General features: G+C 46.8%; 2 protein-coding genes across 2 annotated transcripts in view; one reads left to right on the forward strand and one right to left on the reverse strand.

The window, feature by feature from the left end:
• Positions 1-2,311: 2,311 nt before the first annotated feature.
• On the reverse strand, positions 2,312-10,824 carry MARS2 (methionyl-tRNA synthetase 2, mitochondrial). The gene is given in 5 exon segments (XM_073600612.1): positions 2,312-5,174; positions 5,177-5,254; positions 5,257-5,356; positions 7,627-7,961; positions 10,343-10,824. Coding segments are annotated over 5 exon segments (1,692 nt in total). The 5' UTR covers positions 10,560-10,824; the 3' UTR covers positions 2,312-4,212.
• Positions 10,825-10,930: 106 nt separating this feature from the next.
• The window catches only part of LOC141108725 (apoptosis-inducing factor 1, mitochondrial-like), a gene marked incomplete in the record, with an annotated part of 18,890 nt that continues 12,374 nt past the window's right edge, over positions 10,931-17,446 (forward strand). The window contains 8 exon segments of the mRNA XM_073600611.1: positions 10,931-10,997; positions 11,000-11,089; positions 12,588-12,724; positions 14,509-14,530; positions 14,533-14,586; positions 16,250-16,279; positions 16,518-16,547; positions 16,665-16,789. Of these exon segments, the coding sequence (XP_073456712.1) occupies positions 10,931-10,997; positions 11,000-11,089; positions 12,588-12,724; positions 14,509-14,530; positions 14,533-14,586; positions 16,250-16,279; positions 16,518-16,547; positions 16,665-16,789 (555 nt within the window).

Below are 17,446 nucleotides of genomic sequence, written 5' to 3' on the forward strand. Positions count from 1 at the left end.
CTTGGATATATTTTATATCCCTTTTCCTGTTTTATACAGTTCAGCTACCTTATTCCCGCAGATCCTTTGACAATTCTTTTGCTTTCCCCATGACTCAGAATCCAGAAATGTCAGTGCAGCACTGGATGAAAGATGCAAGGGTCTGTCAGGAGTCCAGAAAACTCATTGACCTTTTATACACACACACTAATTACAAGCAAACAGATCACAGGTGAGGATGGTTACCTTTAATAGCCATTCAAACCCCTTTGTGTCAACTTGTGTACATGTTATCAGGCCGAAATCACCAGGGTATGTAAACTTTCAATCAGGGTCATTTGGGTAGTTTCTGTTGCCATTATGATTTAAAAAGAGTAAAAACACAATTGATTGATAATAAATGGCTTCAGCCAAACACTAACCATGAGTGAAGAAAAGTTTTTGTGTTATCATTCATATTCTCTGAAAAATGGCCAAGAAATCGTAAATTCTGCCAGGGTATGTAAACTTATGAGCACAACTGTAGGCAGCCATGTTGGTTTATTACATTTTTTTTTAGCCTCTTTGTAATGCTTTGCAATTCTACACAACAGTTGCACTTATTGCTCCTTGGTCCTGGAATCGGCTGACCATCGCCAACAATTCCCTCTTCATGTCCGAGATCTGATCTCAACGGTTGTAAAGAAAAACGTTATACCGGCTGTGAACAGACTTTATTGGTTGGTCAGAGCAAACAAATAAAATAATTAAATTTTTTTTTAACCACATCACATTCCCTTCCTGTCCAGGCCATTATTCAGTTTTCAGTGCTGTGATAGGTTGACTGACAATCACTTGGTAATGCGCCCAACTGTACCCAAATTTTTTTTTTTTTTTTTTTAAAGTGATTATTTTTAAAAAATAAAAAACGATCCTTTTTAAGGCCTTATAGGCTGAAATGCGTCAACTGACCTAATCTGCGTTTGTTTACTGTGGCTATTCAATAAATTGAAGACATTTTAAGAGCAACAACCGGGGTGCGGATCATTTTTTTTTTCTACATTACTCTACTCAACCAGCGACTGTGGATCCACCACCTGGGAGCTCTGCTAAGTGTTGTATGGGTAGTAGAACTGACTTTTCTGTTTACACGAAAGGAACCAGTGGGCTCCATTAATGCCGATATGGATGGCCAGCTGTCCGATAATTAAAAAAAAAAAAGTGCGATGCCCGAAAGCGGTTATCCTGCCGCAAGGTAGAGAAATGATGGGCCTGGAGAAATCGCGGATTCCCAAGGATGGGCATTAAAGGGAGAGGCTGGACAAGAGGGGGGGGTTTTTTTTTCCAACCACTTGTGTACAGGTACGTACTGTCCTGAAACTTTTGACACTAAAACACCCCCCATGGTTTTTCAATGACAGCCATTCAAATGTGTGCGAAAAGTTTCCTGCGCTACTTTGGTCCAACTTTCATGCGACTTAAAGAGGGAGTCCACCCAAAAAAAAAAAATTTTTAAAAGCCAGCAGCTACAAATACTGCAGCTGCTGAGTTTTAATACATGGCCACTTACCTGTCCCAGGGTCCAGCGATGTCGGCAGGGGACGCCGATAAATCGCTCGACTCTCGGCAGCCGCCGCCATCCTAGGTGAGGGAATCAGGAAGTGAAGCGTTGCGGCTTCACTTCCCGGTTCCCTACTGCGCATGCGCGAGTTGCGCTGCGCGTCGTAACTGGTCCCCGCTATCTCCTGGGACCCGTGTGTTTCCCAGGAGACAGCGCGGAGGGACAGGAAGAGGCGTAGACTCCCGTGGGAGTCTATGCCGGAAGTGGGTGCAAATACCTGTCTTAGACAGGTATCTGCACCCCCCTCCCCCCTGAAAGGTGCGAAATGTGACACCGGGGGGGGGGGTTCCGAAAAGCGGAAGTTCCATTCTTGTGTGGAACTCCGCTTTAAAGGCCATAGAAGTCAACGTAAACCCTCAAAAGTCGCACCCGAATCCTATACATGCGAAAGTTGTGCAACATCTGTCCATTAGCATTGGTCAAAGCCAAAGTCGCATCCACGTCACACCCATCCAAAGTTGTACTCCAAATTCGTGTAACTTTGGAGTCGTATAAGTGTGAATGGAGCCTAAAAAAAAAAAAAAAAGGTAATTGTCAGTCAAACAATCGTGAAACCGCATTGTGGGCAAGGACTAGATGTCATGGATACACCTAAAAAAGTGTTAGTTCACTGTGAAAGTGTAAAAAAATAAATAAACCAGGACTGCATAGTGGCAACAACAACCTAATATATATATATATATATATATATATATATATATATATATATATATATATAATATATATATATATATATATATATATATATTACATAATAGCATATATACACTATTATAGTATAGTATGTAAATAGTAGGGATGAACAGATACCATTTTTTTTGTACGAGTACCGATACTTTTTTGTTTTTTTTCGCCGATACCAATTACCGATACCTACCGCAACCTACTCAGCTGTCAGCAATGGTACAAAGCACTGAAAAATTATTTACAAATGCAATCTATTTTTTTTTTTTTTTTTTTTTTAATCTTGTGCTTTTTCAATGTGAAATGTCTAAATATGTTAATATAGATGTGTAAAAATATTCACTAAGCAAACAAAAAAAAAGTTTCATTGTTTATAAAATAGACGAACAAAAAAAAAAAAAAAAAGCAGGAAAATAATAATTAAATGGAGGAGAATAGGGGGTTAATTAAGGCTGTTTAGAGTAAATTAAGGGTTGATAAGGGGCTAAACAGAGGAACAGTTGTTCATCCCTTTGATCTGCAGGTAAACAGAAAAGATACAAAAAGAAACAATGTTTCTTTTAATTTTAGTGTTTCAGGGGCTGAGCAATGTTGTTAATAAACATTGCGGGTTGCTTTTTTTTTTTTTTTTTGACAGCTCCAATTACCGGACTTCTTTAACACTTCAGCAGTGAACAGAGGAGACCCCACTGACAGCTCAAAGAACTGAGCCTGAAAGTGTCGGTTTCAGGTATCAGTGCATTTGCACGAGTGCTGATACTTGTGCAAATACTCGGTATCGGCACCAATCCTAATAAATTATAATTTTTAAATATATATATATATATATATATATATATATATATATATATATATATATATATACCATGTAGTTGGCCCAGGGATTAGAAACCTTGCTCTTCTCTCTCCTCTATGTGCAGCGCTTCTAGGATTGATCATATCAATTCTGACTGGTCGGCACCTGCACAATGAAATGCTCTGGTCTGTCCTGGAAGCGCTGCACAGAGAAGGGCTTGCCTGGCTGCGTGGCCAATGATAGTTCAGCTTCACCTGAGGTAAGTACAATAGGGACCCTATTTGGGGGGTGGGGGGGATTTCGGGGGTTGGATGTTAGTTCACCTTTTCGAAAAAAAATAAAATGAAAAAAGGTGAGGTAACACTTTAATCAATGGATATATTCATTAAATCGTCCTCCTTCCTCTTATGCCCCGTACACACGGTCGGATTTTCCGATGGAAAATGTCCGATCGGAGCGTGTTGTCGGAAATTCCGACTGTGTGTGGGCTCCATCGGACATTTTCCATCGGATTTTCCGACACACAAAGTTTGAGAGCAGGAGATAAAATTTTCCGACAACAAAATCCGTTGTCGGAAATTCTGATCATGTGTACACAAATCCGACGGACAAAGTGCCACGCATGCTCAGAATAAATAAAGAGATGAAAGCTATTGGCCACTGCCCCGTTTATAGGTCCCGACGTACGTGTTTTACGTCACCGCGTTCAGAACGATCGGATTTTCCGACAACTTTGTGTGACCGTGTGTATGCAAGACAAGTTTGAGCCAACATCTGTCGGAAAAATCCTAGGATTTTGTTGTCGGAATGTCCGAACAAAGTCCGACCGTGTGTACGGGGCATAACTCTGTTGAGGGAGGAAGGGGTGGACTCTCCAGTAGGCCATCACAGAGATCACAAGGTACAGAGCCGCTCCCATCAGCTCTGTGCCTTCTATCTATGCACTCATCATTAGCAGGAGCAGCAACATTCTTCTCTCCTTGGTATGCACACCAATGTGAACAAAAAGACAATTTTGAAAAGGCCTGTCAGAATAGCAGCTTCCCCTAGAGGCTGTTATTAAACGGCCTGTTGAAATAACAGCTCCCCCTAGAGGCCGTTTCACTGCAACAGCTGTTAGTGGGGGCGACCTTTAAATTCACGTACATCCGTTTCAATGTGGCGTTTGATCTTTGTTAAGCCCGTGTTCTTCTTGATCTAGCAGTCTGTGATATAGCAGGCCACGGTCGGGGCCTAATTTCTGCCCTTGGAAGCCGCAGTTCTCGCCCCGAGTCGCTGCAAAGAAAGGGTTCCCTTTAAGTGTTCTATAATCATGGCCAACACCAAGCCGATCAAGGATGGTCTGGGCCAGGCCAGGAACCGCAGGCTGCAGGAGGGTGCCATAAAGCCTCAAGGCTTCGAGGGTGAGGTAAAGAACACAACGTCCCCATGCCTGGTCTTCTTCTGTTCCCTTGGACAGCTTCCATGGAGCCTGACTTTGGAGGAACGCATTAGAAGAGCGCACGCCGCTGTCGATTGCCTCCAAGGCTTTGTGCACCTGGAAGGTGGTCATGTACTGGTCTACTAGTTGGGGAAGTCCTCGTAAAGCTCCAAGTAGGGTCTCCAACTGATCTTTGGCCGATATCGGCACGCTCGTGCACTGGTAACGCGGCCATGACTGCTCAGGATTCATACTGGGCGCAGTGGAGCGGTTCAATAGTCCACCAAGAGCATCGGCGAGAGCAGAGTTGAGTAGGTTACGGACAGAATTGTGGTTGAAGTCGCAGTCGCGTTCGGGGGAACCGTTACGAAGTAGGAAATAGCGGAGTCCATCTCTGCCGTAAAGTCCAATACATTCGGTGGGGTCAATCACGTTCTGGAGGCTCTTCGACATCTTCACGCCTTGACACGTCCAATGAGAATGGATGAGGAGCTTTGCAGGAGGGGGCAGACCGGCAGCTAGCAAAAAGGCCGGCCAGTATACGGCGTGGAAGCGCAAAATGTCTTTCCCAAGCAGATGCGTTGATGGGCCCCACGGAGAGTAACTGGGATCTGGGTATTTGGCCACGGTTAGGTAGTTGATGAGCGCGTCCAGCCACACATAAATAGTATGAGTCGGGTCAGAAGGCACCGGATACCCCAGGACACGCGGTTGCTCTGTCGGGACACGGAGAGATCTGGGAGGTCCTCTTCCAGCCACTTCTGCACTATCGGAGAAACGGGGCAGGGTGGATAGGGTCTGTCTGAAGCCACTTTAGGAGGTTAGGTCGTAGAGAAGATAGACGGAACATGTAATTCTCTTCACTCATCCAGTGTACCTAGGATGAAAAAAAAAAAAAAAAAAATGAAGATTAAATAGTGACCACCTTAACCACATAAAGACCAGGCTTTTTCTGGCACTCAGTTTACATTTTTCATTATACACTTTTTAGCAGAGACCCTAGGGAATAAAATGGTGAGTGTTGCAGTTTTTTTATGTGACATGTTATTTGAGCAGTGGCTTTGCAAACACAATGTTTTTTTTTTTGGGGGGGGGGGGGAAATAAAAAAAAAAAAAAAAAAAAAAAAACCACTTTGATTAAAATAAAAAAAAAAATAATAATAATAATAAAAAAAAAAAAAAAAACAATATATGCCCCAATGTTTTTGTATATATTTTAAGCAGAGGCCCTACAGAATAAAATGGTGGGTGTTGCAATTTTGTTATATTACGTGGTATTTATGCAGTAGATTTTTCAAACACAATTTTTGAGGGAAAGGAAAAAAAAAAATACACTTTGATTAAAATAAAAAACAAAAAATAAAAAATATATACCCCAATTCTTTTGTATATATTTTTTTAGGCAGAGGCCTCAGAGAAAAAAATTGTGGGTGTTGCAATTTTTTATGTTTCGTGGTATATATGCAGTCGTTTTCAAATGCAATTTTTTTTGGGGAAAAAAAAAATAAAAACACACCTTTTTAAATTCTAATGCACAAAAACACAATATATAACCCAATTTTTTGGTAAATTATAAAAAAAAAAAAAAATTATGTTACACCAAGTAGATACCCAACATTTCACACGCGCTCATGGAATGGCAACAAATGCCAGAGTGGGGCATCTATGTGCTGGGAAGTGGTCATGAATGGGGGCTTCCTAGCAACCTTTGACCCATTCTAGACGCCATTCAGCTGCCGGCTCGGGAGATGCCCCAGGCGACAGCTATGTGAAAGCAAAGAGGCAGGATGTAGGGGGGGTGGGGGTGGGGTCATTACCCTAATTTGGCAATGGCTGTATTTGTACAACAGGAATCTCCTGGCCTGCAGCTGAGTCATTATTGGTTGCTAGGATGCCGTCAGCCACACAGCCGACAGCATCCTAGCAACCAGTGCAGTGGAATAGGGGCACCGAAGTATGGAAACTCCGGCCTCAGTGCAGCCCCCACCGTGCAACTAATTCAACTACCCGTTTCCAACAAGTACATTAATTTGTGGCCGGCACAGACTTTCTAAAGAGTGTCCGACACTCTGAATTTCAGGGCCTGCCTTTTCATAAACATTCCAACACATTTCAGGGCTCCTATAATGACCCATCTTTAGGGCTTAGAACTTAGGAAACCTGCCAAATGCAGTACATCAACCAAGAGTATGTGAACACCTGAGCATCACACCTGTATGAGCTTGTTGGACATTCCATTTCAGAAGCATAGACATTATTAAGAAGTTGTCCCCCTTTATAACATCCTCCACTCTTCTGGTAAGGATTTCCACAAGATTTCGGAGTGTGTCTGTAAGAATGTGCGCCCATTCAGCCCCAAAAGTATTTGTGAGGTCAGGTACCTATGTTGGGATGAGAAGACCAAGCATACAATGATCCCGCCAGAAGCTCCATGGGAATCCTCCCGCCTGACCTACGTCGACGGCCTTCAGCGGACCTACGTCGACGGCCTTCAGCGGACCTACGTGGAAAGCCTTCAGCGGCCCTACGTGGAAAGCCTTCAGCGGCCCTACGTGGAAAGCCTTCAGCGGCCCTACGTGGAAAGCCTTCAGCGGCCCTACGTGGAAAGCCTTCAGCGGCCCTACGTGGAAGAACTTCAGCGGCCCTACGTGGAAGAACTTCAGCGGCCCTACGTGGAAGAACTTCAGCGGCCCTACGTGGAAGAACTCAGCGGCCCTACGTGGAAGAACTTCAGCGGCCCTACGTGGAAGAACTTCAGCGGCCCTACGTGGAAGAACTTCAGCGGCCCTACGTGGAAGAACTTCAGCGGCCCTACGTGGAAGAACTTCAGCGGCCCTACGTGGAAGAACTTCAGCGGCCCTACGTGGAAGAACTTCAGCGGCCCTACGTGGAAGAACTTCAGCGGCCCTACGTGGAAGAACTTCAGCGGCCCTACGTGGAAGAACTTCAGCGGCCCTACGTGGAAGGCCTTCAGCGGCCCTACGTGGAAGGCCTTCAGCGGCCCTACGTGGAAAGCCTTAAACGGACCTGAACTCAATTACTTGTAGGGATGTCCACATATGTATGGCCATAGAGATAGGTGTGATGGCCAGGTGACCACAAACTTCTCACCATATAGTATAGTTCTAATTTACTGGATTTCCTCACCTGATGTCCACTTTCTACGGACACGCGTATTTTGTCACCGTTGGAGTTCGTGCTCTCTGTCGTTTGCTCCTCACTTAAAAAAGCCTCATCGGAAGTACAGTACCAGCCCTGGTATGTCCCCTTGTAGATGTATCCTCGTTCCTCCAGCGTCTTCCAGAAATGACACACTGCCCGGGAGTGGCGAGGTTCTGTCGTACGAACAAAATCTGTGTAGGATGTTCCCATCGTATCGAACATTGTGCGGAATTGCTGGGAGACCCTTGAACAGAGCTCTGGCGGGTTCAAACCCAATGCAGCTGCAGCTTGCTGTACCTTGATGCCATGTTCATCAGTACCTGCCAAAAAAAAGGTCACAAGTATATTTCCTAGCTCCATCTAGTGGCCATAAAACAGTAGTTTCCAGCTTGAGGTATTTCAGGACAATACTGCCTTATGGCCACTAGAAGGAGCTTATGATCCTAGGAATACACATTAGACAATATACAATAACTGTGACAGCTGAGCAAATGCTTGTGATGTCTGTTCAGCTTTTTTTTTTTTGTTTGGGGTGCACAAATGTAATTTGATGGGGGGGGGGGGGGTTGGCGGCTACAGCTTGGATGCGATTTGTGGAGGAGGCACAGCTTGGATCCCATGGGAGGGGAGGGGGGGGGCGGAGATTGGGTGGCCCAAGTTTCAATTTGATGGGGGTTGGGGGGGGGGGGACTACAGCTTGGATGTGGGTAATATGGGTGGTGGATCCACAACTCGGATCGATTTGTGGGGAGGGGGGCACAGCCTGGAAACGTTTGAGGTGCACAAATTTAATTTGATGGGGAATGTGATTGGTGGTGGGGGGCACAGTTGGATCCCATGGGGATGAAGTGGGAGGGGGGGCACACATTTAATTTGATGGCAGGATGGGGGGAGGCTACAGCTTGGATGTGATTGGTGGGGGGGCACACTTGGATCCCATGGGGATGGAGGAGGGTGGGGGTGCACACATTTAATTTGATGGGGGGGTTGTGCACAGCAGGGATCTGATTGGGTGGACAAATGGACCTGATAGGAGCAAACATCATTGAGATGATTGGAGGGCAGTGGGGGGGGGGGGGTCATTGATCCAATTTGTCCAATTTGGAGGACAGTAGAGGGGGGTGGGTCATTGATCCGATTGGAGGACAGTAGAGGGGGGTGGGTCATTGATCCGATTGGAGGACAGTAGAGGGGGGTGGGTCATTGATTCGATTGAAGGACAGTAGGGGGGGGGGGGGGTCATTGATCCGACTGGAGGACAGTAGGGGGGGGGGGGGGTCATTGATCCGACTGGAGGACAGTAGGGGGGGGGGGGTCATTGATCCGATTGGAGGACATTAGGAAGGTCATTGATCTGATTAGAGGACAGTAGGGGGGGGTTAATCTGAGTAGGGGGGGTCATTGATCTGATTGGAGGACAGTAGGGGGGGGTCATTGATCTGATTGGAGGACAGTAGGGGGGGGGTCATTGATCTGATTGGAGGACAGTAGGGGGGTCGTTGATCTGATTGGAGGACAGTAGGGGGGTCGTTGATCTGATTGGAGGACAGTAGGGGGGATCGTTGATCTGATTGGAGGACAGTAGGGGGATCGTTGATCTGATTGGAGGACAGTAGGGGGGATCGTTGATCTGATTGGAGGACAGTAGGGGGATCGTTGATCTGATTGGAGGACAGTAGGGGGGATCGTTGATCTGATTGCAGGACAGTGGGGGGGGGGTCATCGATCTGATTGGAGGACAGTAGGGAGGGGGGGTCATTGATCTGATTGGATAGTAGGGGGGGTCATTGATCTGATTGGACAGTAGGGGGGGGGGGGGTCATTGATCTGATAGGAGGACAGTAGGGGGGGGGGGTCATTGATCTGATTGGAGGACAGTAGGGAGGGGGGGGGGTCATTGATTTGATTGGACAGTAGGGGGGTCATTGATCTGATTGGACAGTAGGGGGGTCATTGATCTGATTGGACAGTAGGGGGGTCATTGATCTGATTGGAGGACAGTAGGGGGGGGTCATTGATCTGATTGGAGGACAGTAGGGAGGGGGGGGGGTCATTGATCTGATTGGACAGTAGGGGGGGTCATTGATCTGATTGGACAGTAGGGGGGTCATTGATCTGATTGGACAGTAGGGGGGTCATTGATCTGATAGGAGGACAGTAGGGGGGGGGGTCATTGATCTGATTGGAGGACAGTAGGGGGGTCATTGATCTGATTGGAGGACAGTAGGGGGGTCATTGTTCTGATTGGAGGACAGGGGGGGGGGGTCATCGATCTGATTGGAGGACAGTGGGGGGGGGGGTCATTGATCTGATTGGAGGACAGTAGGGAGGGGGGGGGGGTCATTGATCTGATTGGACAGTAGGGGGGGTCATTGATCTGATTGGACAGTAGGGGGGGTCATTGATCTGATTGGACAGTAGGGGGGGTCATTGATCTGATTGGACAGTAGGGGGGGTCATTGATCTGATTGGACAGTAGGGGGGGTCATTGATCTGATTGGACAGTAGGGGGGGTCATTGATCTGATTGGACAGTAGGGGGGTCATTGATCTGATTGGACAGTAGGGGGGGTCATTGATCTGATTGGACAGTAGGGGGGTCATTGATCTGATTGGACAGTAGGGGGGTCATTGATCTGATAGGAGGACAGTAGGGGGGGGGTCATTAATCTGATTGGGTGGGGGGAGATGAAGTTTCTCACCGGTACTCAGCCTGCTCTCCTTCCCGCACAGTCCGGTGTACCGGTGCAGGGTGTCCCCCAGCACGGCGGAGTAGACATGTCCCAGGTGGGGGGCGGCGTTCACATAGAAGATCGGGGTAGTGATCAGCCGACCGCCCGCCGCCCCTCCATGGCCGATCTTCCTGCTGAAGCGCACCGAGCACCATCGGCCGACCACCCGTCCATACAACCACCGCATGTCACAGACCGGGAACTCCTCTCCTCCGGGCTGACCCACGTGCACTCATACCGACCTCACACCGAGAAAACATGCTCAAAACACAATCTAACCCATAAAGCTCTCCGCCTATCTCCGATAACATCGCAGCTCGGGGCTGGTTTCCTATTTTGAAACTAATTATGAAGCGGGCCGGTGAGGGCAAGTTGCCCTCAGTCAAAATGGCGACGCACGGGTGTTCCTTACCCCCGATAAACCAGGCTCAAAACACAGCCTAACGTGTACAACCGCCCTCATGTCTGCGATAATATTGCAGCCCCCCCTTTCGGGGGCTAATGTCGGATTTGAGGAATGTGTAGCGTGAAGCTGAGGGCATTTTGCCCTCAGTAAAGATGGCGGCCGGCGCTCCACGCACAGGAAGTCGTGTAGAGGAAGGACGCCGGTGGCGGCGCGACGTGTGGTGGGGGAGATGGCGCTCTGCAGAGTGGTGCTGGGGCTGAGGACGGCCAGAGGCGGCTTACAGAACCAGAGAAGGCTGCGGGCCCCCAGCAGTGAGTGTCCCGGATGTCATTGCCCCCCTAGGGGCCTTCTAATGGGCTCCTCGTAGCTTCATTCCTATTGGCTGAGGGTTTACCCTTCAGGTGTTCTCATTACAGGGAGGTCATGTGACCTGACACTCTCCTCTCTCCATTAAAGGCAATGGGAAGCCAAATCCTTCCCCAGCAGGAAAGGGTTACAGACCAGCCAAGGATCATTATTATTATTATTATTATTATCTTTTTTTTATTTTCTTGTGTCCCCATGGGGGAGAATTCACTTCACTTCCTGTCCAGCAGACACAACAGGAAGTAGGAGGAAATCTCTTCAAATTGCCCCTCCCCTTTCAAAAAAAAAAATGTATCTCTGAATACAAAATTAACTCCTTAATGGCAGCAGGTAAAAAAACGAAAACGCTTGGAGAAGCAAAAAATCTGGAGGAGGAGTTCTGTCCTCTCTGCTGCTGAGACAAGGTGGGGGGTGGGCAGAGACGAGTCTCTCTGAGGCTGTAAGGAGAGGTACGGGATCTGGAGGAGGAGTTCTGTCCTCTAAGCTGCTTACCGCTGAGATGGGCGGAAGGGATGAGCCTCTCCCAGGCTGCACAGAAAAGTGCAGAATCCGGAGGAGGAGTTCTGTCCTCTCTGCTGCCATAATCCTGAGACGAGTCTCTCCACGGCTCCAAGGAGAAACAGGATCTGTAGGAGGAGTTTTGTCCTCTTTGCTGCTTACCGCAGAGATGAGCCTCTCCGAGGCTGCACAGAGGTGCAGGATCTGTTGGAGGAGTTCTGTCCTCTCTTCTGCTTACCGCAGAGATGGGGGGTGCAGTGATGAGCCTCTCCGAGGCTGCACAGAGAAGTACAGGATCTGTAGGAGGACTTCTGTCCTCTCTGCTGCCAAATCCTGAGACGAGTCTCTCCACGGCTGCAAGGAGAAACACAGGATCTGTAGAAGGAGTTCTGTCCTCTCTGCTGCTTACCGCAGGGATTAGCCTCTCCAAGGCTGCACAGGGAGGCGCAGGATCTGTAGGAGGACTTCTGCTGCTTACCGCTGAGATGGGGGGCAGGGATGAGCCTCTCTGAGGCTGCACAGAGAAGTGCAGGAGGAGGTCAGAGACGCGCTTCTCCACAGCTGCAAGGAAAAATGCAGGATCTGGAGGAGTAGCTGCTGCCATAGAAATATGGTGGGGGGGGGGCAGAGATGAGTCTCTCAGGAGCTGCACAGGATCTGTAGGAGGAGTTCTGTCCACCCCTCTGCTGCTTACTGCTGCAACAAGGTGGGGCGGCAGAGACGAGGGGGGGGGTGCCACAGCTGCAAGAGAGGTGCGAGGGCCACTTGATAAGGTCTGGTAGGCCGGATTCGGCACGTTCTGTAGCACATGACCTTTGGTAGTCTTCATACTATGGACATCGGTGGGGGGGGGGGATGGGGTAGTAATTCTTGCTGCTGGCATTATCCCAATACATGCGGTCAGTGGTGTGCAGCGCCCTCTTCTGACGGTCCCTCTTGTTGCAGGTTCCTTACTTGAGCACTCGTCTTCACCTTACAAGCAACTACTGAGACATTCTGGAAATGCTGCGAACCCTGCCCCGCCCGGAAGTCTTTTCTATGGGCTCCTCGTGGGAGGAGTCACGGTGGTGGGCGGAGTATATGTGAGTAACAGGACTGCTTGTATAACTGGGGTGGGGGGAGGGAGGTTAAAGGGAATCTCCTACCAAAGACAAAAGTATGGCTTATGTCCTCGCCCCCTCCCACTTATCCGATCGCTCAAGAGTACAATGGTGGGGTGTTGCAATTTTTTTTATGCCGCGTGATATTTGCGCAGCGGTTTTTCAAATGCAAATTAAACAAAAAAAAAAAGTTTAATGAATTTTAATGCGCACGATTTAATTAATACCCAATTGTTTGGTAATCGAAGGCATTTCCCTGTTCTGCCTAGCAACATGACAGGGATCACCGCTCTCTGTCATCGGGAGCGGTGATCGCTGTCATGTCAGTGGTAGCCCCCCCCCCCCCCCCCCCTACAATTAGAATCACTCCCTAGGACACACTTAACTCCTTGATCGCCCCCCTAGTGTTTAACCCCTTCCCTGCCAGTGTCATTTACACAGTAATCAGTGCATTTTTATAGCTCTGATCGCTGTATAAATGACAATGGTCCCAAAATAGTGTCAAAAGTGTCCGATGTGTCCGCCACAATGTCGCAGTCCCGATAAAATTCGCAGCTCTCCAAAATTACTAGTAAAAAAAAAAAAATAATAAAAATGCCATAAAACTATCCCCTATTTTGTAGACGCTAAAAATTTTACGCAAACCAATCAATATACGCTTATTGCGATTTTTTTTTTTTTTTTTTTTTTTTTTACCAAAAATATGTAGAAGAATACGTATCGGCCTAAACTGAGGAAGAAATTTGTTTTTTTATATATTTTCGGGGGATATTTATTATAGCAAAAAGTAAAAAATATTGTGTTTTTTTTTTTCAAAATTGTCTCTTTTTTTTCGTTTATAGCGCAAAAAATAAAAACCGCAGAGGCGATCAAATACCACCAAAAAAAAGCTCTATTTGTGGGGGGGAAGGACGTCAATTTTGTTTGGGTGCAACGTCGCACGACCGCGCAATTGTTAAAGCGACGCAGTGCCGAATCGTAAAAAGTGCTCTGGTCAGGAAGGGGGGTAAAATCATCCGGGGCTGAAGCTGTTAAAAATCTCCGTAGGTTCCTTCTGTTAAAAATAAATAAAATAAATCTCTGTAGGCGACACTTTACAAGCCTTTTTTTTACAGATTACCAGTTTAAAGTTACACGGGAGATCTGGCGCTAAAATTCTTGCTCTTGCTTTGACGTTCGCGGGGGTACCTCACAGATGTGGCGCGATCGCTGTTTACATGTGCGGATGGGACTGACGTGCGTTTAGTCTTTACGTCTGAGCAAGAGATGGGGACAGGGGTGCTTTAAAATACTTTTTTTTTTTTTTTTAATTTATTTTGTTTTTAAAAAAAAATGTAAAGCTGTAGCTTTAATTTTTTTTTTTTTTTTTTAAATCAACTTTATTGCTATTACAAGGGATGAACGACATCCCTAGTGGCAGCACGGGCCATTATAGGTCCTCCTTTTTATGGAGAGATCTGAGGTCTGTTAAGACTCCAGATCTCTCCCCTGACCTCCAAAGCAATCCGATCGAACCGAGATCGCTTTACTCAGACGCTCGTTCAAGCCGGCAGTGGCTTGCTTACGTCAAACCATTAAGGTGACGGAATTCCTCGCCGCTTCCGGATTCTGACGTCACATATTGGGAGGAGCGTCAGGTCCTCTCGCTGTGTCCCAATCGGAGTGTCCCAGTATAGTTGTTGGCAGAACTAAAGGAAATTGTACAATCAGATTGTAACGTGTATGGCTTTTTAAAATTATTTTTATTATTTTATTTCTTATCTTAGGTGTACAGAACACTTCACAGAGATAATCTCGATTCAATGAGAGGATCTCTACAGTTGAGTCCATAAAACAGACTAGTGGTAAGTTTTTAGCATTTTGATTTAACGTGACAAGGCTTCAGGTCTGATTTAAAGCCTATAGTACAGTGATGGAGAACCTTGGCACCCCAGATGTTTTGGAACTACATTTCCCATGATGCTCTTGCACTCTGCAGTGTAGTGGAGCATCTTGGGAAATGTAGTTCCAAAACGTCTGGGGGTGCCAAGGTTCTCTATCACTGCTAAGGCGAACCCTACCCTTATGACCGACTGTTAGAAATCACGGGGGGTGGGGGGACCCCATACAGCCTACCTGACAGGGGCCCCCTGGGCCGAAAGTGACTAAGAATATAAATTTATCATTCCCTTTTCTCTGTAGCCTCAGCTGTACAGATGAATGAATAGGAAGCTCTCCAAGGCTTCCGGCTCATTCACAAATCGAAGCATAGTAAACACAGCTTACTATTAGGGATGCAACGATACAATTTTTTATTTTTTTTTTTACACGCGTACCGATACTTTTCTTTTTTTAGTACTCGCGATACCAATTACCGATACCTACCGCAACGGTTTTGTTTTCACTTCAGCTATCAGCAATGGTACAAAAGCATTAAAAAGTTATTTTACAAATGAAATACATTTTTTTTTTTTTTTTTAATTTTGCGCTTTTTCAATGTGAAATGTGTAAATATATGTTAATATATATGTGTAAAAATATTCACTTACAAAGCAAACAAAAAAAAAAAAGTTTTAATTGTTTATCGTTTATAAATAGACGTAAACAAAAAAAAAAAGCAGGAAAATAATAATTAAATGGAGCAGAATAGGGAGTTAATTAAGGCTGATTAGAGTAAATTAAGGGGTTAAACAGAGGAACATTTGTTCACCCCTTTTATCTGCAGATGAAGAAACAGAAAGATACAAAAAGAAACAATGCTTCTTTTTATTTTAGTGTTTCAGTGGCTGAGCAATGTTGTTGATAAACATTGCCGGCTGCTTTTTTTTTTTTTTTTTTGACAGCTCCAGTTACCGGACTTCTTTAACACTGGGAGACCCACCGATAGCTCAAAGGACCGAGCCTGTAAGTATTGGTTTCAGGTATCGGTGCATTTGCACAAGTACCGATACTTGTGCAAATACTCGGTATCGGCACACTGATACCGATCCTAGTATCGGTACAACCCTACTTACTATGCTTCAGTGACAAATGGACACAAGAGTGACTGGTACCGATTACTCACTGTGTTCATTCAGGAATGGAAGGGGCCAGTAAATGACATTTACCGGCCCCTTACCCCACTCTGCATTCTTAAACATCCCCTGTTACCCACAGCCAGCTTTGGAAGAGTGGAGGGAAGCCTTGCGGGGGGGGGGGGGACGGGGGGGGACGGCAGATGAAGGGGAGCATGTGCTGGAACCAATCCCCCTCCCCCCTGCAGTGTAGCCTGGGGGAGGAGAAGAGGAGAAGCTGAAAGCCCTGCAGGGGAGACAGAAGAGGATTGATGTCTACAATAAGACAGTACAGCCAGACCTTCTGCTTAGCAGGTGCCCGGCCCCCCCCCCCTTTTGAACCAATGGGGGTCCGGGCCCGGTACAGGAGGGCTAGCTGTGCTGCCTTGTCAGCGGCCCTGCTTACACTCCTATATAGGTTTATTGTTTTTCCTGATTTGTTTGTCATGTTTTTTTTTCTTTTTTTTTATTATAGAGGAAAGTGAAAGTACAGTTAGTAGTACAGGTAAGTTACCATAGAGCAGTGATGGCGAACCTTGGCACCCCAGATGTTTTGGAACTACATTTCCCATGATGCTCATGCACTCTGCAGTGTAATTGAGCATCATGGGAAATGTAGTTCCAAAATATCAGGGGTGCCAAGGTTCACCATCACTGTACTAGAGGAATCGGCATGAGATATAAAGTATTGTGTGAAGAAATCTGGAGTAACTCTTTTTATTGTTGTTTTATGTCTTTTGCAGAACCCACCAAAGCCGATGTAGATAAACAAGGTAGGAGACTGGAGCGCTGTACATTTTTTTTTTTTTTTTTTTTTTTTTACTTTATTTTATTTTTATTTTTTGCTTACTGTTCTGTTACATTCACAATTTTCTAACTCTTGGTTTTAGAAGCCTCAGTAGCGAAAGATGCACCGCGTGTATTGCCGTCCCATGTGCCCTTTCTTCTGATTGGAGGAGGGACCGCCTCGTTTGCCGCAGCTCGATCTATACGCGCCCGGGATCCAGGAGCAAAGGTGACTTATCTGCGATTATTTTTGAAGTATGCAGAAGTGGCCTCTTCTCTATTTTTGTTCATAGTCAGGGCTGGTGCAAGGATTTTTGACACCCTAGGCGAAACCTCATTTTGCCGCCCCCTGGCTCCACCCCCTTTGCCCTGCCCATCAAATGCAGCCTCACCAGAGCCCATCAAATGCAGCCTCACCAGCGCCCTATCAAATGCAGCCTCAACAGCGCCCTATCAAATGCAGCCTCAACAGCGCCCTATCAAATGCAGCCTCAACAGCGCCCTATCAAATGCAGCCTCAACAGCACCCTATCAAATGCAGCCTCAACAGCGCCCTATCAAATGCAGCCTCAACAGCGCCCTATCAAATGCAGCCTCAACAGCGCCCATCACATGCAGCCTCACCAGGGCCCCATCAATGCAGCCTCACCAGGGCCCCATCAAATGCAGCCTCACCAGGGCCCCATCAAATGCAGCCTCACCAGGGCCCATCAAATGCAGCCTCACCAGGGCCGTCAAATGCAGCCTCACCAGGCCCCGTCAAATGCAGCCTCACCAGCGCCCCGTCAAATGCAGCCTCACCAGCGCCCCGTCAAATGCAGCCTCACCAGCGCCCCGTCAAATGCAGCCTCACCCCCCCAATGCAGCCCACCCGCCCCTCAAATGC

This window comes from Aquarana catesbeiana, linkage group LG09, assembly GCF_042186555.1.
Source record: "Aquarana catesbeiana isolate 2022-GZ linkage group LG09, ASM4218655v1, whole genome shotgun sequence".
NCBI lineage: Eukaryota > Metazoa > Chordata > Amphibia > Anura > Ranidae > Aquarana > Aquarana catesbeiana.